The sequence below is a fragment of the Triturus cristatus genome, chromosome 6 (assembly GCF_964204655.1).
Source record: "Triturus cristatus chromosome 6, aTriCri1.1, whole genome shotgun sequence".
Lineage (NCBI taxonomy): Eukaryota > Metazoa > Chordata > Amphibia > Caudata > Salamandridae > Triturus > Triturus cristatus.
In genome coordinates, this window is record NC_140589.1 from 743,226,449 (window position 1) to 743,250,926 (window position 24,478).

The 24,478-nt window shown below is 44.2% G+C and overlaps 1 protein-coding gene across 1 annotated transcript in view; it reads left to right on the forward strand.

Moving 5' to 3' along the window:
- TBC1D32 (TBC1 domain family member 32) overlaps positions 1-24,478 on the forward strand; it is an 886,600-nt gene that overhangs the window by 205,043 nt on the left and 657,079 nt on the right. The window contains exon 10 of the mRNA XM_085611276.1: positions 2,687-2,831. Coding sequence (XP_085467402.1) covers positions 2,687-2,831 — 145 coding nt within the window. The remainder of the gene's footprint in view (positions 1-2,686; positions 2,832-24,478) is intronic.

A 24,478-nucleotide genomic window follows, 5' to 3' on the forward strand; every position in this document is an offset into this window, starting at 1 on the left:
GGGCCTCGCTGCACACGTTTACCAAGCATTACCGCCTGGACAGCCAAGTCAGGAGAGACTGCTTCTTTGGCCGTTCTGTTCTTCAGGACTTCCTGGTGTGATCTTGGTTCACAGACCCACCACCGGGGTTGGTATTATTGGGGTATCTATTCTAAGGTAAGGTATCTATCACTACGTGTTTCTTTCAGATGCACAAGTTACTTAACTTTGGTAACGATATATCTGTAAGAAACATTAGTAGTGATAGATTCCTTACCACCCCACCCATCCTCTCCGTTTCTGCGAACTGATTTCTAGGGTTAAGGTCATCCCTTTCAGGGCCCTAGTTTTAGGGCACCAGTGGTCAGTATCTTGCATTGCTCTGCGTTCCTGGCGCGGAGAGTCATGTACAGAACTGACGTCAGTGCCCGATGGCGACGTCTAAGTAGCTGCCGCGACGTCATCTTGGTGACCACAACAGCAACAACTGACGCGGACCTGCACAACGCCACTTTCTGACGCGCAGGGGTACTTCTGCCGAAAAACTTTCCGGATCCAGTTTGATGCCTGGGGGTAATTCTAAGGTAAGGAATCTATCACTACTAATGTTTCTTACAGATATATCGTTACCGAAGGTAAGTAACTTGTGCGTCACCCCACCTTCACCGTGACATTCAGCCTTTAAAGGCAAATTTGCTTAACATTGTTTTGTTTTCTCTATCTAGCCTGGCAGGACCTTGCTGTGGTGACAATTCAGCGTTATCTTTAGTCTGTTTCCACTTTCTACAGTTGCCTGATAAGCAATCCTTTTTCAACTTACTAGTTGTGATGCATTTCTTGGAGAGGCTGATCCATGTGTTCCCACCAACACCTTTTGTGATGCTTCAGTGGAACCTCAATTTGGTTCTCACATACTTGATGTATACTCCTTTTGACCGATGCACAGCTGTCTTATGTCCTTTGACCATAAACACAGTATTCCTCAGCGCTAGCGGTTCTCGTTGAAAAGTGGATGAACTTCAGGTCTTGTCAGTCCAGCAACCTTACACATTTTTATGTCCTTACAAACTGGACCTCTGGATAAAAGTGGCTTCCTTGCCAAAGATAGTCATGCTCTTTTGCATAGGGCAACCCATTACTTTTCTGTTCTACACTCCAGCTCATCCATTCAATTAGACAATCAACCTTTGGTGGGCTTTTCCGGAGCAAAAAAGGGGAAAGCAGTATAAAAATGAACCATGGATTGTATTATGTATAAGATCTGCTAACCAAGAAGCATCCCCAAACGATTTGCATGTTCATTAACCAGAGCAAAGGCTGCTACCACTGCCAGGCCACTACTTGGGGGTCCCTCCACTCATTCACAGAGCACTTTTGCCTGGACAACCTGGTTTGACAAGATGTGCATTTCCCTCAATATGTCCTGCCGGATTTCCTGGTATGAGTCTTTCCACATACCCACCACTTGGGGAGGTACTGCTTAGGTTTCTATTTACAAGGTGTGGAATCTGTGGTTAGGAGTCTCTATCAGAAGAACAAGTTACTTAGATTTGGTAACACTTTTTTTTTTATGGAGAATCTGTCCATCTGCAAATTGGTCACCAACACACCCTCCTTCTTGTTCTGTGGAATGGACTCATACAGACCAATATTGAGATCCCAAAATCAGAGATCTGCATACTGGCAGAAGTAAGATCAGAAAGAAACTGACGTCAGCAAAAGCAAGTTGTGCAGATTTAGTGGCCCTGAAGACACATCCAGGATGGGACGGACCCAATGCCGAGCAGCACGATGTCACCCCCAAGAACGTGAGGGAGTTGCAATGAAAATCTTTCAGATCTAGCCTGGTGCCCAGAGACATACACAGGGTGAGGAATCTGTGGTATGATAAAGTCTCTTCTATAAAAAGTGTTACCAAAGGTAAGTAGCTGGATCTTCTGTGATGCAGCCATTGCAAGTCCCTTGAATCCGTAAATACAGTTTCAGCCAGTCCCAGAGCTCAATTAAAATAATTTCCATTATTTCCTTCGCAGTGCATATTCAGTAATTGTACAGATAGCAAAACTATGCAGCAAAGTTTAAAAATTGTTCTTAAAATATGAATGTCTAAAGGAAGATGGGACAGTTGGACACTGATGTTTTTTTTACTGACTATTGCGTTTACATTGCAAAATTGCATCTATACTGATCGATATCCATGGCAATGACACCTATATTTCAAGGTCTCTCAAGTATCTATATCTATTTTTGGATTTTAAAATTACTTTTTTACTTCTCTTAACTGAATGTGATGTGCTGGATAGCCTACAGTAAATAATCTTTGTGCATTATCTGAACTTCTCTAACACAAAACCAATAGCCCATAATCTTTAAAAAATACTTAGAAAGCTCTAACCAATCATTTGCTTTGTGCCAGGGTGTGGAGGTGGAGAAAAGGTACAGTTTACATGTAACCTACATAGCTATATAAGCCAGTGAAGTGGGAGGAAGGTTTGGGGATGGGTTTCCACCCTAATAAAATGGTTACAAACATAATACATTAAAAAAAATTGTATAGGTTTCTTGGTGCTGGAATGGAGGTAATGGACTTTCTTATTTTCATTTAGATCCAATTTCTGAGTGAAATATACATGGTGAATTTAAAAATTTGGTCTAAAATATTGCTTGCAATTATAGCACAAAAACTCTTTGTTTCCACTCCCTTGAGGTACATGGAAGAGGTAGTGGAGAGCACTTTGTCATTGTTGTCTGTGACCCGAGAGACAAGTCAGCATGCATCACAAAAGCCATTGGATCCTATCTACTTTTTGGCGCTGATTGATGTGAAAGCCATCTGGTTCAAAAAATGGATGGTGAGTATTTTAAATAGAACTATTTTTAAAGTTTCCTGTTGCAACACATAGCGAGTAACTTGGAGCCCAACCAAGTCATTGACCTAACAAATATTTATAAGCCTAAATTGCTTCTCTATGATCACTTGAATTAGCTGAGATGGCACAAATTGGCAAGTACTATTGTTTTGTTAGATCATATAGAAGACCATTGACAAAGAAAAAACTGAAGGTACAGAAATCTCCACCCCCGTACAATTATGTCATCTTGGCTTCTACATAACATGTTCCCTGCCATCTTTAGATATGGTCTGAGTGACTGGAGCCCTTTTCTCCTCCTAGAGGTTGTGGGAGTTTCCGGCAATTCCCTCCCCCATTGATGACGTTAGAGTGGACAATCTTCAGGAGCTGCCTTATTCCCCCCATACTTTTTTACTGCCTGGCCAATGTATACATGGATGGAAAGCATGTCACACCTTCTAACATGGTGGGAGGTGGGTGTGTTTTAGTGACGAACCCTTCATCTGATTGACTGTATGCCTGCCTTGCAATCTGCAGTATTTATTTACTTTACTTTATTTTGGTCAGTGTATACATAACCATAAAGGTGCAAACAAATCACATATAGAAATCACAGATCATCAAGCAGCTTCATCCTTAAAGTGCAAGAGGTCAAAGGTTACAAAGTGTTGAATGCAACAGTCCTATTCAAACCAAATTCATGATGTAGCATCACACCAGGATGAGCAAAAATCAAACGATAAAAATCACAGAGCATCAGTCTTTAGCATGTAAGAACCATGCAAATATAATTTGGTGGATGCAATAGTCCAATAAAGATCAAAAGTCACAGGACATTGTTGGCAAAGGATGCCAATCGTTATAAAGCTGCTGGTGCGGCATTCATTAGACAGGGCATTAACAAACTTGCCAGATATGGAGGTCCAATCCAGGTTCCCTATAATATGACCTCCATCATCAGAGTTTTACATCATAGACTTCGGTACAGCACTTACTACTTCAAACTTCTTAATCTTAAGTGCCAAGCCCAGTTTAAAAACCTCAATGGAGCAAAAACAATTGGTATAAATCTGTCACTTTTAAGTTGCCACAATACCTCCAGGTGTTGTCTAACACCCAGAGACCTACAGACTAGAATAATCAACTTGGATCTCGACTTATTATATATGGAACAGAAGACTAAGAAATGGTTTTTTGTTTCCAGGATATTGAGGTAAGAGGGGCACTCCCCCACTGTGTGACTTCTCTTGTCCCACTTGGCTGTGAGGACCTTGAGGGGCATTGAGCCAATTCTGAAACCAATATATAGGGTCTTGGCCTTATTGGGGCTAATTCTATCGAGGAATATTTTGAACTTGGGGCTATGTTTATAGGATAAGAACTTGTCAAACATACCATCAGACTGTGGGTCACGCCACACTTCCGAAAGGATGTAATCCCAATATATGCCCTTGACCTGAGGGAGTGTGCTTCTATTAAATTTGCTTTGCTCATTCCAAACACCCTTTATCTTTAACTCCCACATAAAACGTTTACTACCCTCTGCTAGTGTGTAAAACAGCTCATGTCTAATACAATTAGCTCCTCAAGAACAGCTCCATTAGTTTAGGTTTCTTAGTCGGGCAATATAATCTATACATTGGAGGTTCAGATCCCACCTCAAAGGTAACAGTGGCGTATTATTTGGTAAATTGATTAGGGATCACAGGAATTTATTTTCTGTCCAGTTCAAACTGATTGAAATCCCCAGAGCCACATATTTCAGCCCCATACAAGCCCCCCAAACCAGGGCCACTGCACTGTATACTTCAAGAACTGGGGAAAGGGTCCTGCTTGATGAAAACTTGAACTTTTTTTAGGTTTTTACTTGTGTGTATGTGTCTGTGTGCAATTTAATCGGAATATGTAAAAGGTCTTCTGGAATTCTGTACTGCCCAAGTACGTTCCACAGATATTCTCTAGGAACTAAATCAAATGCAGCCCTCAAATCCCTGAAGGCTACATAGAAAGGTCTTTTCTTAGGGTAATGTACTTCCAACAAATGGCTGTAAAACAAAACACCTGATCAATAGTACTTATTTTCTCCCAGAAGCCTGTCTGAAAGCCTGTCAAAACCTGATGATCACTCATCCATTCCTGAAGCTGGGAAAGGACTTGTCTACAAAACATTTTCTGGGTATTATCAATAAGCCTAATTGGCCTGTAGTTTGCAGGGTTGTCTTTTGCTACCTTCTTATGAATAGGACAATAATGGCCCCACGCCACATCTCAGGAATATCCTCAACACCAACTATGGCATTACTGAGCTTGTTCAAGTAAGGAGCCCATATGGAAGGCCCCAAGAGAAATAAGTCATTGGGATGCCTTTGGGGCCTGGTGCTTTATCTCTTTTTGCATACTTTGGATAGCTGATTCACTTTCCATGGGAGAAAAAACGCTTGTAGGTGGATTAAGGACAGTTGTTTGCCCAGTAGGGATTACACTATGTCCATTGCCTGAGTTATTGTTAATATATTACCCGCTTTTACAGCCTTAATACGACCCAGTTTTTCCCTCTGCATTATTGCGTAAACCAAGGACTTATTGTGGTATTAGCTTGTGGTTTCTTAGTCTATTTTCTCAAATTAGATTTTAGAATTTCAAATAAGTCTAAATGTATTTGGGCAAAGGTAGACAAGTTAATTTGTTCATATAGTTCAAAGAAATCCACAAAAGCTTAATATATTCTACCCATGGCTTGTCCATTGTCATTTATATTAGCCCACTTATATTCCTGAAATTATTTGTGACAGTTAACAGTACTGAGCAGGTGTTATTATTAATCTACTCCTTTGATTTGTAGAACAGATCAACATAAAGTTCTGCCTCAACAGCATTATGATCACTATCCCAATGCACTCCCACTTCCAAATCGTCTATGTATTGCCATATTCTTAAATCAAGGATGTGACTTGAGGACCAGCCTCTCTTAACGGTTGGTTTCGGACTGTGGTCAGATTTAGTGCTCCCATTAACAGGTCTTAGTCCAATTATGCTGTCTGGGGGGTGGTTCAGAAGGGGTATTCCATTTTAGATGATTTAAAAAAAAAAAAAAAACATTTTTAGTATCATTTTACATTTATATAAATGAATTATACAAGTACGGGTTATCATATACCATTTCTGGTGCTGCAAATCTTCGCATGTCGGGTTCCAATATTATCCAAGTAATCAAAAAAAAATTCAATCTAGGTCCCGAACAGCAGCTTGCAGTATACATAATACTTTTACATTCTGTATCCAGCCATATAATTTCCCAGGGAACTTCTTCATTATTGTGCTTACAGACATTTCTTGCCCATTTATCAACAAATAATAAAACAAACTAAACTTTGTAGTGTAGTGTCTCGTAACGTGTTTGTTACATAGTATGTGTTCATGTGTATGCCTCTTAGTCTGTCATGGGGCTCCTTTGTTCGGGTCATGCCTTCATGTGTATGTAGCCATATGTTGTTATTGTAGGGAACCTAATGTGTCTGATGATCCTGTATAAGGGGTGTCTTCCCTCAGGTTCTCTGCTATTTCATCTCTTACATCAGATTACGTGCTATGCCGAAACTCCCTATCTCTCATCACCTCCTCCCATAGAACCGCAATGGGGCGCGTACGTATTCTTTGGGAGTCCTCTTTCTGAAGGGCCTTCAGTTCTGCCCTAGACCAGGTGCCTACATTTTTCTCCCAAGTTATTATCCAAGGGGGGGGTGTTTGCTAACCATTACTGTGCAATTTGCCTTCTTCCCAGGACCAGCGCCAGATCAGTGTTTGACTTTGAGTCTGGGGAAGAGGCCCAGCAGGCAGATCGTAGGTGTGTTCAGGAATGTACGGGCCAGCGTATTCCCAATCTCTGTCAGGACCTTTTCCCAAAAGTTCTTCAAATGTATGCATTCCCAGGTCATATGCACAATGCCTGCATCCATCAATCCGCATCTGGCACAGGATCTATCGCCCCACCCGCCCAACACATTCAATCTGTGTGGGGTCTGGTATACCATGTGTATATAGTTAAACTGAATCGTCCTGAAATTTGATTTTCTGGATACCTTTTTTGACCCTCTCAGAGCCTGCACCCACTCCTTATCTGTCAGGGGTTTCCCAATGATCTCATCCCATCTACCTCTAGTGCGGTCCAGTTGTTTTGTAACTGATTCAAGCAGTGCTTGGTATAGCAATTTCACTAAGTGTCGGGCGGCCCCCAATGTTAGCAGCATTTGAAGCACTCTGTGAGTAGAGGGCTCAGCTAAGCCACTTCGCCATAGGTCACAAAATGTTTGTGCCAGTGAATGGTAGGTCAGGAACTGGCCTTGTGGTAAGTCATAATGGGACATCAGCTCGTCCGTGGGCATTAATGTTCCCAGGTGGAAACAATCTCCCACCATAGAAATCCCTGCTTCTGTCCATGCCGCTAATCGATCTCCTGAATAGGGGGTCAATGGGTTCCCATATGGGATCCCTATAAGTGGTAGTTCTGGCACGTAGGGGTGTCCCTTTTCCATGCGTCGGAGGCACCTCTTCCAGCATTATAAGGCAGTCTTCAGCAGCACATTGGGGTACGGGAGGCTCACTTCCTGGTGCACCACTTTAGCCACTAACCGACCCTGGTTATGTCCACTATTTATCTCCTAAATATTCCATATTCTGACCGTCCAACCACTGGGCTAGTCATTGCAGCTGAGCCGCTAGGTAATATAGTTTGAAATCCGGGGCACCTAGTCCTCTGTTCTCTGCTGTTCTTTGCGTTATTTCCAGTTCAATTTTAGATGAATAATTGATCCGCTTGTCGGAGTTATTCTATGCTGCACACCAGTTAGGCTTTCAATTATTTCATTGCCAACAAATCTTGCCCCAGTATGGTCGGAATTACTGTGCTTATTTGAGTAATGTTTCACAGCAGCAATCACCTCCCTTATTACCTATTGCAGTTACGGACATGCTATACCCAGTGAATAACTTTGTTGGTTAGTGATTCTCTGCTTTTGAGCGTCTTAGGTGGCAATTTTGGCACATTTAACATAAAGATTTCTCTGCTCGACTGGCTACTTGCAATCTTTTTCCTGTATGCAAGAGGCCAAGGGACGATATCTATTTTTTTCAGGCTCATCATGCTCGCCGTTTGCATTGTAGCAGAGTTATCTATGCTGATCCTCGTACTCAGAGGGGGCCTTGTGTCTCTGGGGAAAGAGGGGATTTTGTCCCGTCCCTTGTGGACACCACCAGCTTGATGTTGTCTCTCTTTCTTACCATGTCCCTTAGGCCCCTGCCGCACTGCTTGAAGTGTCTCTTGCCAGGGTATTTTGCTGAGGTCTACTATTTGGCCTGTTCTGTCCACCTTAATGAGTTTATTTAGTATTTCGCTTAACTTGTCTACTTTCCCAGTTAATAATTGTGTGAGCATAGTGATAGCATTTTTTATCCCAACATTCTCTGCTTTCAAATAGTTGAACTGTGCCATGGCCCCACCACCTGCTAGTTGTTGTGTATGGTTAGCTTTTTAGAGGCCACTTTGTGCAGGGACAGCTGGACTCAGATCGCCCTGCATCTCACTAAGAGGTTGGAATCGGTTCTTACACTCCACATTAACCACAGTAAGGGTTATTGTTTTTTCTGCTTCCTCCCCCTCTTGTGTTTCCAATGTCGATACTTCATATGTTGGGTCCTTAGTGCTATTTTGGTGCACTGTTGCGGTAGCCTCATTATCTCGCATGTGTGGTTTTGTTATATGAGACTTAATGTCCCCCCGTTTCCCTTTGTTCTTCAGCGTCTTATTCCCCTTCTCCTTTGTGCATAGTAAGCCATCCACTTCCTCAATTAAGACATCATTCTCCTCTAAGATGCACTTTCCCGCTGCATGTTTTGCTTTCTTGTTGGCTTTCCCTAACTCAACTGTATTATCTGCCTCCTTTTGTTTGCCCATTTTAATAAGAGCTCCCTCTCACCTCAAACGGGACGATAAAAAGTGTAGTTGCGTATCAAACTAAAGTTTGTTGATGTTATAGGAAAACAATAGGAGCAACCAATGAGTTAATGCCACGTTATTCACTGTAGTACAAACCTTTGCCTGCCACAAGATCTGGCAGGGGTTGGGATAATATTACCAAACAAAAGACACCCATAACAGTATATAAACTTGTCCTTTGCACTGACTTAATTCTGAAAAGGAATTTATATTTAATATACTTGTTTATTCGACAACAATACCCAAAATGTTTCTTGTGCTAGCAGCGACAGTCTTCAAACATAATTAGGAAAAATGTATACAAAAAACAAAGTCACGGTATGAAAATTCTGCAGCCCAGAGCATGCTGTAAGGCTGGTCAAATTGGCCATTTTGGTGCACAATACCATCCAAAAGTGACTAGTTCCACTGTGACCTATCGACCCTGGTCTTGCTGTATTATCTTGGAGCCAAGGGAGGTGGCCCAGCCCAGCCTCTTCCGGCATCTGAAGGGCTGGCTCTTGGCCCAGGTGCATTTTTCACCTCAAGAATTGCTGAGTGTTTACGAGTGCGAGGTGCGGCATGCCCCCTCCTCCTAGCCCAGGTGAAGGCTGTTGGGGGACATAGTCCCAATCCAGAAACAAAGAAACAACAATGTTCGGGACCCTCACCACTGGAAGTGCTGAGCGCTTATGAGCACGAGATGTAGTGTGCTCCCTCCTCCTGACCTAGGGGAAGGCTGCTGGGTGGTGTAGTCCCGCCCCAGCAGCAAAGAAACACCAGTGTTCGGGTTCCGCGCTGCAGGAAGTGCTGGGCACTTATGATCGCAAGGTGCAGCATGCCCTCTCCTCCTGGCCTAGTTGAAGGCTGCTGGGGGACTTCGCTCCACCCCAGCAGCAAAGAAGCAACAATGTTTGGCTGTAATTTGCAGGCAGGGTTGTGTAGGACCTTAGCAGAGCAAGGCCTCTGCCTTTTTCTGTCAAGGGCTAAATAGTGGTCATATGGAATTATAATACAGTAATATGGGTTGTTTTTCGCTAAGGGACTGTAAGCAACATTGCAGAAACAAGAACGGAGCTTGATTTGTCTACTGTGTACCTTGGAACCCCAAGGTGGATATCATCAGGTATTGTTGGTTACCTCATCTACAATTGTGATTTGGGTATGGCCACTTCAAACGCATCCTCTGGAAGCTAATCCATTCTTTATCTGTAGAGGGGAGATAAGTGAAAAGAGATCAGCACCTAATTTTTACTTTACCCCATGGGAGTCGTATACCCCAACTCCCAAACTTGTAGTTATAAAAAAAGGATAATTCTGCCACTGTTCCACATCTCTTTGCTTATGTATCCTCCTTTTCATTTTAAACAGCTGAAATTCCGACACACTACCTCATTTCGGAGTCACTCACGCTTCCTCAAGATTACCATGCATGGCGTCATGCTACCCACCACACCACCTATGCATTTTAAGCACCCTCCTTCTCTTATCGCTGTGCTCTGGTTCTCTTCTAGAGAAAATGATTCTGCTTCGGCAAGTAGCTTGGCATTGGCTTATTAACTATTCCTGCCATAGTGAGAGATCTTGAGCTTCTACCAGTATGCATTGACCCATGGAGGCTGTAGAGATCGTTATTGGCGGTACCAGCTCATCACATACCATTTTCCTACATCCCTTTGTCATGTAGTTCCTACAAATCTATATAGGATCTACCCATTTAGACAACATAAACTAAGTGATTTGTGTCTAGACTGATTCCAGGCACCCCCAAAGAATATGTTAGTCTGCAGACCAGCTAGCTCACAGTGCCACTATGAGCTCCTCTTACCAAGGAGCGAATAGTTTCTGGCAACTATCGAACATGACAACCCTGACCCCTCAGGCATTGTGGAAACAGTACAGTACTTTTTGCTCAGTCACTCGTGCTTACGTTGTCTCAGAGAGATACACAGCATAACCGGTGGGGACGTTTTTCAAAAAGTATTTATTGAGCCAGCGTCATCCTAGCATAAAATACATGTGCTGCAACAACCATGAGTCAGAAGCAGATATATACGATTATGAGCACCAGTAGAGTAAAGAAAAGGTAAAATTCTACCACAGTGCTAAAACAATGAATATCTGCAGGCATATAGATACAGAACAATAAAATGCGTACTCCTACGATGCAAACCCTAACTAGATGTACCTAAATGTACCTAGCATGTATGGAGATGTGTAGCTAAAAATTCCCTTAGGATAGAGCCAACCCCATTACCTGATGTGGGAGAGCGAAGGAACCAGTCATTGTCTCGAGATGGACACCCCGCAAGGGATGTCAAACCACTGCGTGCTGGAGTGTCTGCGTGCAGGGACCTCAGCGTCTCACGTCGGTGTGTCAGCATGGAGGAAGTCTTCCCCTCTGGTTTCCCCAGCGAAGATGTAGTGCTTATATACCCGAAAGGTACCTTCAGGGTTTCTACCTAGAAGTGTACTGTGGGCAAGTCAGGCAAGGATGACGATAGAGGTGATCCTTATACTGACTTATTATACTGAAGATGGTAATCCTTCTGTGATACTGAGAATCCTCATGCATAATACATGAGGCTAGTTTTCGGAGAAAACCACACGACAGTCATGTAGCACCTAACTAGGTAAAAGGTCCGTGCCAAACCCTTAATGTAGAACAATGGTAGGACAGATGTAGGTAAAAGGTTCTGTAACTACGTAGGCCTATATTGGGTACAATGGGGTTCATAAAACCTTGTATTTGTGAAGACTCTCATTGGAAGGAAGGGGCTGCAGTCATCCACCAAACTTTACAGACATTGTATTTATTTATTTTGCATATTTGCAATGTGCAACAATTATCCTCTAGGGGATGTCACGGTGTTAAGTAGTTGTTCAACCTATCCACTGAGAGATCTCACTTAACAACAAACATCATACAGTCCCATTAACCCTGAGAAGGGTCAGGTCTTTAATTCTTTTCTAAACCTAGTATGATTATCAATGAGACGAATATCCATAGGTAGGGAATTCCACTGAGCTGCGACCAGGTAAGAGAATCAGTTGGGTATCATCTGCAAAAACTTGATAGTCAGTCTAAGGTCGGTGGAAGCATAGCCATAGTCCATAAGGACTCCATCAAGGTCACTACACTAGAACAATGTAGTGGCAACAAACTAGAAATTCTTGTGTTCAGAATTGACTCCCAACCTCACTTTTGCTGGAAAGGTGCACTTGTTTATCAACCGCCAGGCCCCCTTCAGGATTTTTCAGTACAACTCATTGAATTAATTGCTCCCCACATTATCTCCACTAAACATTTCATATTACTGGGCGATTTTAATGTACATGGTGAAATCCCCTCTGATGTAGATGCCTCAACACTTTTGGCGGACCTAGCCACTTTGGGACGGGAGAAGATCAACACAGGCCCCACACACATTGCAGGACACACTCTTGATCTTATGACCACCTCTCCCAATATCTGCTGTGAGGCTCCTTGCCCACTCACTTGGTCAGACCACTCTCTACTTCCATTTCAAATAAAAGATGTAGGGGCTTCTCCCGTTTCTGCTAAAGCCTCCCATAGTTTGCGAAGAAAATGGCATAAAATTATGACCGACCGCTTTGCGAACATTTTTCCAATCAACGCCTATTTGGCCTTGGATAATATCGAAGATTGTTTAGCCAGCTACAACAATATAGTAGGTTCCACCCTAAATCAACTAGCCCCTCTAAAATCCTATCCTATTAAGACTGGACGTACGCAGGTGGCATGGTTCTCCCCTGATCTACGGAAGGTAAAAAGTAATTGCAATAAATTGTAAAGATGTTGCCGTCTCCCATGACACATATGATAAAGACATTTACAAAAATGATCCTGCCCTATATCATAAGAACCTAAAGAAAGCACCCAAAACTCCCATTGAGGCACAACTTAATCAGGCAGGACAATCCTCTAAGGAACTCTACCACATCCTCGACTCTTTTACAAATCCCACGGCTTGTAACAATGAGTTAACTCCTTCACAAGAACTCTGTGATAAGTTAGCTAATCATTTTATCAAGAAAATTGAGAGCATATATGACAAAATTGCTAGAGATAGGGACCCTTTATCCGACCTCTCTACCCTCAATCCCTCACGCTCTATCACTTCTCATTCCCTGGATTGTTTTGCCTCTCTCTCAATTGATACTGTGGAATCTCTTGTGAAACAGTTAAATCAGGCTTCCCTCAGGATATTTTACCTGCTAAGGTATCCTCCCAACTTTATAAACAGTTGGCAACCGCTGTTTGCTCTATTCCTAATTCTTCCATGAGCAAGGGCTACCTTCCATCCGAATAGAAGGCTGCCCAGGTAATTCCCATTCGGAAGAAACCTAATGCACCTTAAGATGATTTGTCCAACTATCGTCCTATATCCTTGTTACCTTATTTGTGCAAACTCCTGGAACAACACATCAAAAGCACCTTTCAGAATACATTGAAGCAACAGGTTGCCTTGACCCCTCTCAGTCCGGGTTCCGACCTAAGTTTAGTACAGTTAGCACTGATTGTAGTTACAGACAACCTCAGGCACTCACTGGATAATGGACAAGCAGCCTTTCTAGTACTGTTGGATCTGTCATCTGCATTCAGCACGGTATCCCACTCCATTCTTCTAAATAGATTAAGAAATATGGGAGTCCACAGCCTTGCCTTCCAGTGGCTATCCAGCTTCCTAACTCATCGCACCCAATCTATCAACCTTGGTACTGTCTGCTCCCAAACATCTGAGCTGATGAAAGGTGTGCCTCAGGGATCCTGTCTCAGTCCCACTCTATTTAATATTTATGTGGCTCCCTTAGCGAATTTGCTAAGGGAAATGGGCTTCATCCCAATTTCATATGCTGACGATACCCAGCTCCTAATGGCATTTGATAAAAACTCTCCCAATAACCAGTCAACCTTCTCCGAAGGCATGACAGCCATAGCAGCTTGGATGAGGAATCATTACTTACAGCTGAATGCCAGCAAAACAGAGATTATGCTATTTGGTGAGGCTCCCCTACTCTGGTCCCCAGATTGGTGGCCCGGTCCCGAAAACAGTGTTAAAAAATCTAGGAGTATACCTGGATCAGAAACTTACAATGAAGGAGCAAGCTATGACCACCGTGGGTTCCTGCTTCCGCGCATTAAGCCTCTTAATAAGGGTTTTTTCTTTTCTCCCCATGAAAGTTCACAAAACTAATAAGTCGCTTAGACTATTGTAACGCTCTCCTGATCTCAGTCAATTAATCCTCCCTTAACAGACTTCAGGTGGTTCAAAATACTGCGGCCCGCTTAGTTTCCAACTCGCCTGCCAGGTCTGCCTCATTGCCGCTTCTCCATGGACTACACTGGCTGACTATCCGCAAGCGGATCCGATTCAAGATCTGCTGCATAGTACACAAGGCAATTTACGGCAATTGCCTAGCTACTTAGCCGACAGACTCATCCGATATCAGCCTTCTAGAACTCTTCGGTCAGGCTCCAAATCACTTCTCGTGATGACCCGTGTTAAGAAATCCCGCACAGTGGGAACGCTTTCTAGCATCTGCTCCCTCTTATTGGAATACCCTTCCTAGCCACCTTCGGAAATGTACAGACTATCTCCGATTCCGCAAGCTCTTGAAAACTGAGCTATTTTGAACTCCTCTCCCTGCCCCTCTTTAGCACTCCCGCAGCGCGAAGATACGCTTTAGAGGGTGATTCAGGCGCTATGCAAGATTATAAATAAAATAAAATAAGTGACTTCAAAGCCCCATTTCCAGACGATTTTTTGGAAGTGAAGCTACATAAACATTAACAAGAGTGGGGCTCAATGAGAAGCCTTGGGGTGCTCCACAATTAAATGTAAATGAGCAAGATCTAGAAGCCCACAACTGCACTATCTGTGTTCTGTTCAATAAAAAGGAGCTTAGCCACTTAAGGGCATAGGAATGTAAACCAATCTTCTGAAACTTCCCAATCAGCAAGCTGTGAGAGACGATGTCAAAAGCTGCAGACAGGTCAAGAAGTGTTAGGGCCGAGGCCCTGCCCTGATCAACTACTGACCTGATCTTCCAACACAACTAGCAGCGTGGACTCAGTGCTGTTATTAGCTCAGAAACCCATCTGGAGGGATCCAACAACTTGTTGGTAGCTAAAAAATGAGTCAGTTGTTTATTTAGCAATTTTTCTAGAATTTTAGACATGTACGAAGGAGAGATATAGGTCGATAATTAGAGAGGATCAACAACTCCATGCCAGATTTTATTGCCAAGGGTAGTAGCACAGCTTCCTTACACATCACTGGATACGTTGGTTCTACCAGAGATCGATTAAAAATGTGAGTAAAATAGGGGCCTAAGATTGTAGCTAATTGGGAGTAGATAAATGAGGGCAGCGGGTCAAACGGAGAGCTAGATTTAACTTCCATCATCAGCTGTGCTACCTGTGTTTGATTGTAGTTCAAAGGCGGCCAGATGAACCTTAGCATGTGGAGGTCTAAAAAAAAAAGCCTGTGCCACATCACAAAGAGGTTTTTTTTTTCTTGAAGGACAAGTACATTTTTACAATTTTATTAGTAAAAAAAAATTCCTGATCTCACAGTTTGCCTCTGTGTGGGATATTGATTGAGAGAGGCTAGTGGGCTGGGCGAGTTCATTCACAATTTTAAATAATTCTTTCGAGGACCTACTATTCTCTTCGACTCAGCAAATAAAACAGTCCTTCTTAGCTTTTTTCATGGCTTTGTAATATTTTATTGCTCTTTAAATTTTAGTTGATCTATTTTATTTCTTGAGCACCTCCAACTCTGTTCGATGTTTTTACATTTTCTTTTCATTGCTCTCAATACTGCTGAATTTCATTTTTCTGAGGGGGAATTCCTAGTAGATTTATTCACTTTCAGCGGGGCACAGGCACCCAGGGAGTTTTTTTTTTTTTTTTTTAAACCTTTATTGTACATAAAAACCTCAATACAAACATGGGCCTACAACCACCAGGGCCGGCCGCTAATGTTATACATGTTCAATGACATCAAGGCAGCGACAGGCCCCTTGGGGCTCAGCCGAATTAACAAAATACTGAATGCACCTCAGAGATTATCAGGATACATAAGTTTTATAAATATAAACAACAAAAAATAAAATAGAACAAAAAACAAGGCAGAAACCATCGAAAACCCAGGGAGTTTTTAATAGCAGCATTAAATGATTCAGTCTGATAAGGGAGGGGCAAAGTAGTATCTTTAACCAGAAAAAGGAAATGGATAGCAAATGTTTGCTCTGTTATAGTCCTCCACAATCTCTTTAGCCTTAAGTGAACGTCTACCAAATTAATTTTTTCACCAGGGAGCGAAGCAGAAAAGAGATCAAGAAATGATCTGTCCATGTAAGAGGAGTCACACCCACAATTTTAATGGTCTCAATATTAGAGAAAAGGAGGTCTAATGAATGCCCTGCTCTGTGGGTTGGACCTGACATCCATTGTTTAAAATGTAGCTTACCCATGCCATTCTCAAATTATCTGCATAATACATCCTCATAGTTTTCGAAATTCATATTAAAGTCGCCGATGATAAGATAGAGGTCATATTTTATTCATAACTCTTTAAGTGAGTAAGAAACTTGTTCGTCCAAACCGAATATTAGCCTGGAGGTTCATAAATGACCATACCTCCCAGTAACTTTTGCGTTTTTATTTTTTATCAAGCTGAAAATCTAGAATCTCGCAGTCTTTTGGCTTTGGGTCTTATGGCAGCGGTTCAAGGCGAAAATATGATAGTGGTGCCTCAGTGGCACAGCCAAGCATATTTTTAGTTGCCTATCCACTGCCCTTTTCATGGCAGTCGCACTGCCATGAAAAGGGTGGCGGCGAGGCTTTTGCACAGTGGTGTAGTTTTGCACCCCCAGTTCCTGTGCGGGAAGAATGCACGACATGGTGCATTGCCCCCCATGCCCCCCACTACAGGCACAATGAGCCTTTAAACAGCACTAAAGTGGTACTCCCACGCTGCCCGCCGGCCAGACCACCAAATTACTTGTAATCTGGTGGGCGGCTGTGAGTTTCAGCAGTCCTGGAGCGGGTCGGTGGCGTGCCGCCCGCTCCAGGTCTGACAAAACTTGTGAATCATTTCTGTTACAATTTAACATTTTGTAGCCTGCTTGTATAGCTACTTAAATTTCCGGCAATGTGGATACCTTAAGCCAGGTTTCGGTAACCAATTCCTGGTCTGGCTTAACCTCCTCAATTATATCCGTGATCTCTAAACAGTGTTTTGACATTGACCTGGCATTGAAATACAGACAACTTAATATAAAATCTGTCCCAGTTTTTAGCAAGTCCATGCGGAGCGCACTGCGTAGCCCACCAACCCATTTACAATGTAGACAAGAAAAAGACCCTTCTATCTCGCTGGGAAACCCTTTCCTGCACAGGGAGAAATTATGAGTAAATACGTTGTAAAAATCCAGGAGGTTATCACATTATAGGTAATTACCTGTTTATCTTTGTTAAAACCGGCAGGGTCCCTGGCCCCTGGTCTCGTTTGGGCGCAGATGGGCTTGCCCGGCTGCTCAGCACCCTGATCTATATGGCCCCTACACACAAAGACTAGACCACTAACTTTGCAGGATGGCGGTCGGAAAACTACCCTTCCGAGTCTGACATGGATTCTCCCCACCACTCCTAAATGATGGCCCCTGATAAAAGCTAATGAACAAATGCCCCCAACGTTAAAGCAATTCCCCTTAGGTTTGGAAAACTAAAACTAAAAAAAAACACAAAAGATAAAAATGTTTGATCACCATCAACAGGATGATTGGAATAGCAGTAAAAATAGCAAATGTGCAAACATAGCAAGAATATCCTACCAAAGTAGGTATTTAAAATCTGTCTTGAACCCTTTGAGGGATTCTCTCTATAAAGGGCCAAGGAGGGGCCTAGGCCTTTCATCAGCTGCTTTCTGTGCGGCCTCCACAGCTTTTAGCGAGATGCATTTTATGCGTTTCACCCATTCTGAATCTCACACTACCTCAGTGTGGTATGTTTTTGTGCTGAGGCTTCTATTTTTGGTGATTTCAGCACCTGCCATATTTGGGCCAAGAGAGATTTTGGAAACCGATGACCTTTCGTTGTTGAGGGATGAGTATGTGACTTTGGTACCAGAAGTGTCTGGACCAGGTTTGGCACCAAGATATCTGACTAAAGGCAGCCGTCTTCATCTAGGAGGCTTGTACAGTCTAACCTCTTATTAATTTCTTCTTTTAAAATAATCTTGGCCTTATAGACCTCTTTCTTTTGCTGCTTAAAAAATACTGCAGCAACAGTTTTCTTTTGAGCGTCCTCTGCTAAAATAAAATGTATTCCAATAGTCCAGTGTTTACTGGACCTGGTGACGTCTGGTCTTCCTAGCTCCCGTATCGGTCACATGGGTGTCAACGAGACTGGATGGTAAATATAAGACCCCTGTTAGTGACGCTGTTTTTCTGCAGAGATTGCTCTCCTGCTGATTTATTTACAGTTCCAGTGTTTGCTAAAAAGTAACTTGGAACTATAGAAACCGTGACACTTCTAGAAGGCGAGTCTCAGTACTTGGATGTTTTGGCAAAAATGTTTGAACCTTGTCATGTCTCGGCCAATGCAATTTGTACCTTCCTTAGACTGGATAGAAGCAGATGGGACGTGGTGGAGACATTTCACCAGTATCTTCCTGATAGTAAGGGTGGAGGCTGAAGCTCTCCTCATTGAAGGACATGCCACCTCAACCTCCAGGCAGCACATTTACTACTAAGTAGATATTGTGGATTTACGCAAATGCATTGTGTTCAGGAGGCATGACAATCTCTGCTTTCAGGCATCTGGTCTATGGGCTTCGGTTTGGTCGCTGGAGTGGCATTGTTTTTGCCCTAGAGTGAGGTCGGCAATGATAAAGCATACCACGATACATTAAATATCTTTTGATGACTCATCGTAGCAGTTTCCTAACTGAGATAGCACAAGTGGGACCATATGTTTCAGTACTCAAGTATTTTGTGTGATAATACTGTAGACATTAGGAGGATGTACTTGAGTGTATACCTCTTCACTCTCCTGTGGAGATTGATGACACTCTGTAAGCCTGAAGGCGTAGTCTGATCCAAGATGGTGTGCTGCCAGGATGCAGAGAAAATGCCTGTGTCGGGGGAGAAGCAGCAACCAGGAAACAGGTGACCTCACCCTCTGGCCATCGAAGATTGCCAAGAGTAAGTTCCAATAGATGGAGTGCTAGGTGACAGTAGACAGAACACCCATAGAGAGGAGAGACTTTGGAGGTGTCTTGCCAATAGATGGTATATCGGCAGCACTAGCACGCCCTGGGCAATAGTGCAGGCCCTGCACACCCCAACTGCAGCCACATTATAAGTGGTTCTGCTCTGGAACGGCGGTAGCTGGTCATGGCAGTGCAGCTCCTGGGCTGCTCTGGAGGCTCTGTTTTGAGGGACAGCTCCGAGATACAGGAGCTAGGTACCAGAGTCTTCCCCCGGGGAAGCATTCACTGCAGATTCCTGTAGAAAGGTGGGTAGGAAGGATCACACCATGTAGACAGGCTGATTAGGTAAAGGGCTGGTGGAGCTGTACTAGAGAGCAGCCATTCTTGTCGCGACTTGGCTCTGCCCCCCGGTCTGATTAATCTGAATGAGGTTTTCAAAAAAAAAGCTAATGCTAGGTATATGTTTTTTGAAAAGTGAAAAATTGAGGAAAATTGGAGTTTGATATTAGACTATTGAAGGAGGCTATGTTCGAAAATGTTGGCAGTTAGTACAAACGGGAATAACTATGATGAACAGTGGCCGTGAATGTATGATCACAGTGAAGACATGGATTTCCTGTCTATCCCATCTATATGATTGTACTAGTTCTCTGGCCTAGGATGATGTGTACATGCTTAATGGAGACCTAAGTAGCCCTATAACTGAGGAAAATGTAATTTTAGCTATTAGGGCTATAAATGTAACCAAAGCAGCAGACCCAGATTGCCTGCCAGGATGGGTTTATTGAGATGACCCAGAATGGTGTGCTAATAACTTCTACCCTTTAATTCACTCTGTAATCTGAGAGGGTAGAACTTTGTTCTCTTGGATTTGAGCTATTGTAGTCGTATTGTGAGCTATTTCCCGATCTGGTTAGAAGAATTGCTATTTTAAAATGCTGTTTGGGTTATTAATCCAAGCTGCCAAAAGATGGGTTCATGAATAATGGACTTTGTACTGGTAAAAAGAATTGTAAATTGTTTAGGAAGCACCTGCCTTTAGGTTGTATTTGTTGTTTTGAACTGAGATGTGTAAACCTTTGCCTCTTGTTTACAGCGAGTCTACCAGACAACTCGGCTGTCCATTTGTAAAGTCATATTGTGGGCTTACGAAAAATATACAGCCTGCCCAGTGCTTACCATTGGTTGGCTTTTTTGTCACTCTCATTTACCTGTTTCTGGTCAATCTTGTGGTTGCCCCTCCCATGGACCATAGACTCTTTATCGTATCTTTTGATTGACTGCCTCTTATTCTTCCACTGCTTCCTTTTCAAGCACTACTTTTTAGGTCAAGCCAATACAGCGTTTGCACTGTCAGGCAATCTGTTGTCTCTACTTTGAGGAGTCTGACTCCTCCCACATTTTGGATTGGCTTTTGTGTGTGTCTCATTTTGAAATAGTATCCTGCAAATGGCGGGTGCATGTCCCACCTTTCACTCCCATGGAGTATTAAATGTGACACGCATGTAGTCCCTACATGCAGTGCTGCTGGTGAGTGCTTGTTGTCTCCTTTTTCTCTCTGGCGTGCCCGCGCTCTGGAGTCTCTATTCACTGAAAAAAAGGAAGGAATAAAAGAGCACATCTCTAGCACGTGCCTTAGCACAGAAAAATAGATTGCTGGAAACCGTGACCTCTGCGAAGCAAGGAAACGCAATACTTAAAGAGCATTAAAAACACAAACGCTTTTGTTCTTCCAAACAACCATCCAATGAGGAGAGACAGGAGTCGAGTGTCATTGTGGCTCCGAGCGTTCAGGCTGTTCAGATCTGAGTGCAGTGCCAGTTTCAGGACAACAGAAATGCAAAGGAACATGTTTATATTGAGTGGGAAAGGAACGGGCTTGCCTGTTATAACGTGGAAACAAAGACCGAAGGCAAACATTTCTGTTAGAAGGAAAAGCCACAGAGATAAGAAAAATGAGACAATCCGTGAGAAAACTCACACATTTATGTTGTGTAGCGCTTAAAGCCAGCCAGCATTTGGCCTGTTTCTAAGCAGAAACCAATGATTTATGTTGAATAAGCGGTCTGAGGTGCAGAAAAGGCAGAGTGATTAGCCCAAGAAAGCACAGTTTGCTCAGGCGCAAATTCAACCCGAAGGTATTGAAGTGCTTTGCATAAACACCAGTTACATTACAGTAGGACACATTAATTTTTTGTAGGCATGGGGAGATTGTGATTTACCCAGAATCACCGGACGCTGAGCTGAATCCAAGATTCAAACCCGGTTCCCCAGTGTCCAAGTCGGCAGCTGTGGTGGTTACTTAAAGTGGCGATGCCCACAAAGAATTACATTTTTCTGAACTCCTTGTCTCCATTGTGACGCTTTTGCCCTTCCCCCCTCAAGGTTTTGATGAAGACTGTCTTGTTGGACCTTCCCTTCCACCCAGATGAACTCTAAACCTCTTGTGATATTTACATTCAGCCCTTTTCAGAGACCGCAGTGACATGCAGGCACCATATCAACACAGTATACATTACAAAAGGAGGCTGCCCACGGCCCACGCAGGGGGCCACCCTTTTAGGGTGTCCCCCTTAGTGCCAATTAGGCACAAACATACAGAGGTTGGGGGGAGGGTATTTATACCTCCCCCGCCTTTCTGGCGTCCTCTTTTGCACCGGCCACGATGTCATGTAGTATATCTGGTTCACTCCCTCGCTCTACACGCCTCTTGTATGCATGTTTTCTGCAAATAATAGCCTGTTTTTAACCGAGACCTTATAACGTATCCAGGAAACCGACGGGTTGCAGTTCAAATTGCATCGGTTGTTGCGGGTCAGTCCGGGCCCCCTACACAACGCACAAGATTCCAGAGGTGTGGTTATTTCACAAGCTATTCCACAGCTTAAGCGCAAAAACACTAGAGCTTCATTAAAGGCACTCACGCAGAGAGGCTGTCTACACAGGATATAGGTATGCAAACTCTCATATGGCGAACGGCGTGTCCAGAGCTTATGAGGACTGCCTGGTCAGCGTGGGGATGGGTGCAGCCGCGGTGGGGTCAGCGCCCGTCGGTGCCCGAGGTACAGATCACAGGCTGTGATCTGCGCATAATCTGGAGGTCACTGGGTTTGAGTCCAGGCAAAGCTGACTCTCCCTCGTCCTGCTACTCCCAAATTGAGTGCCCAGGCCCCGGTCCGCGATCGGGCCTCTGGTTCAGTCGGGGCCTCTCACCCGGTCCAAGTCCTTGCGGCGCACTCCCCAGGTACTCGAGTCAAGGCTCAGATGCTATGTATATGCATTTGGGTGCGTGCTTCGGCACCCGACCACGGGTCGGAAGCGAGGGGGCCGAGGGGTGCACCCCCCCCTTGTTGTTGGCATACAATGGGCCGCGCACCGTCCCAGCAAACCGCAAGGCTGGGGCGGTTTTCATTACGATTGGTGCCTGCCGTCAGACACGAACACAGGTCTGAGCTCCGCCCCTGTGGATCGTGGGATCCTCTCCTCCGGGCACCAATTCCGGCCCTCTTGTGGGTAGACGATCACAGTGGTACCAGCTTCCCCGTGGGTGGTCGGGCAGCAGTTGCACGATCGCGGCAGTATCCCTTAGCCAACTACTATGTGAAACGCAAGGCCGCGGGTCAACCTTGGCAAGTAGTCTTGGTGCTGCCTGTGCAAGGCGTGTAGATCGCATAATAAAGTTTGTAATGCCTGCCGTACCCTGTCCCGCCGACTCAGTTTAGGCGGGATGCTCTCCTGCCGCAGCAGTGTTCTTATCTGAGGGCTTAGAAAAATCCCCCTCCTTGGGGACTGCCATGTTTTCTTGGAGTCTGGCCGATCATGGTAATAGCGACAGTGAAAAGCCCATCTGGTGGGCACAGCTAGCTCCTGTCTCTATCCCGGGGAAAACCACGTATCTCCGTGTGCCTATTAAAAAGGTATGTATCCTTGGGTATTGCAACTGGTGGTCACAGGTGGGGAAACAAGGTGCTAAGGGATTAGCATTTGGGCCCACCAAGGGACGGGTGTCTCGTCCTTATTCAGTGGGCTTGAGCGCCAGACACAGCACCACAGCATCTGGTGTCCCGGGTATGCCCACACTGTTACATCAAGGGTCAGCTGCCTCTTCGGCAATATCCCAGAAGGGCCTTCTCACATTGCTGGTGGGGTATTCCCTGGGACTCCCTCTCAACATGATTCTGGGGGTTACAGGGGGGGGGGGGTGTCTGAACCATCGGTAACCAGGGTATTGTGGGGATAGTGGTTGTGGCAGATGGCTGGGTTAATTAAGGTATTACAAGTTTCCGTTTGGTATTTCAACAGAGATATTTGGTTGCCTACATGTGTAAGTTAAGAGCGCTGCAAGCAGGGAGGTGAGACACAGTTATGCTGCAATGCGCTCAGAGGCGTTTTAAGACATGGGCATAGTGGGCACTGGCCCAGGGCCCCAGCCTTTCAGGGGGGGCCGTTGGGCCAGGTCTGTCCTGCAGACAGTCTTGTACTAATGACATAAATAAGTCTTAACCAGAGTGTTTTAACCCCTTCGCTGCTAGGCCTTCCCCCCCCCCGTGCTAAGCCTTTTTTTGGCTCTTTGGGGTAGTTCGCTCTTAGGCCCCTGTAACTTTTTGACCACAAAAGGTATCCAAGCCAAATTTGCGTCCTTTTTTCCCAACATCCTGTGGATTCTAGAGGTACTCCGGGTTTGTGGATTCCCCTGGAGGGGACCCAGAAATTAGCCAAAATACAGCTACATTTTGTTTTTTGGGGAACAAATGGGAAAAAAGTGCTGCAAATGAAAGCGTCTGGTTTTTCCCTACAAATGGTATCAAAAAAGGGTTTGTGGGGCTGAAATCACCATTTTCCCAGCTTTTAGGGAATGACAGACTTTTGTCAGAAAACCAAAGTTCTTTACACAGTTTTGGCAATTTTCTGGGACATACCCATTCTTTGCTATTTTTTGTGCTTTCAACCTCCTTCCAGTTAATGGTAGACATGGGTATGAAAGCAATAATGGATCCTGGAAAGCTGAATTCAGCAAGGGGTCATTTGTGTAGATCCTTCAAGGTTTCTTTGTAGAAACTAAAAGTTAAATATAGGAACGAGCTGATCCAGAGGAATGTCAAGGGCTATTTTGAAAAGAATGGGGTCACTTGTCACAGGTGGGAATGGACCTATTCCTTTTGGAGATGCAAGAGGCCCTGGAAATAGCAGGTTGCAGGTGACAAGATAGTTGTATTGGTGGGGGGGGGGGCTCTGGCGGCGACGGGGGCCGCCTCCAGAGCTGTGGCGGAGTTGCAGGGCAATCTGGAAGCAGATGGGTACAGAAGGGTACCTTTGCAGGAGCACAATAGGGGTGCCAGAGGCAAATCCCAGGAGTCCTCATGGCAAGTTCCTGGAAGAAGTCCGTCGGCACCCTGCTAGTCCTTCGGGCGGTTGTGGGCCTGAACAACCGG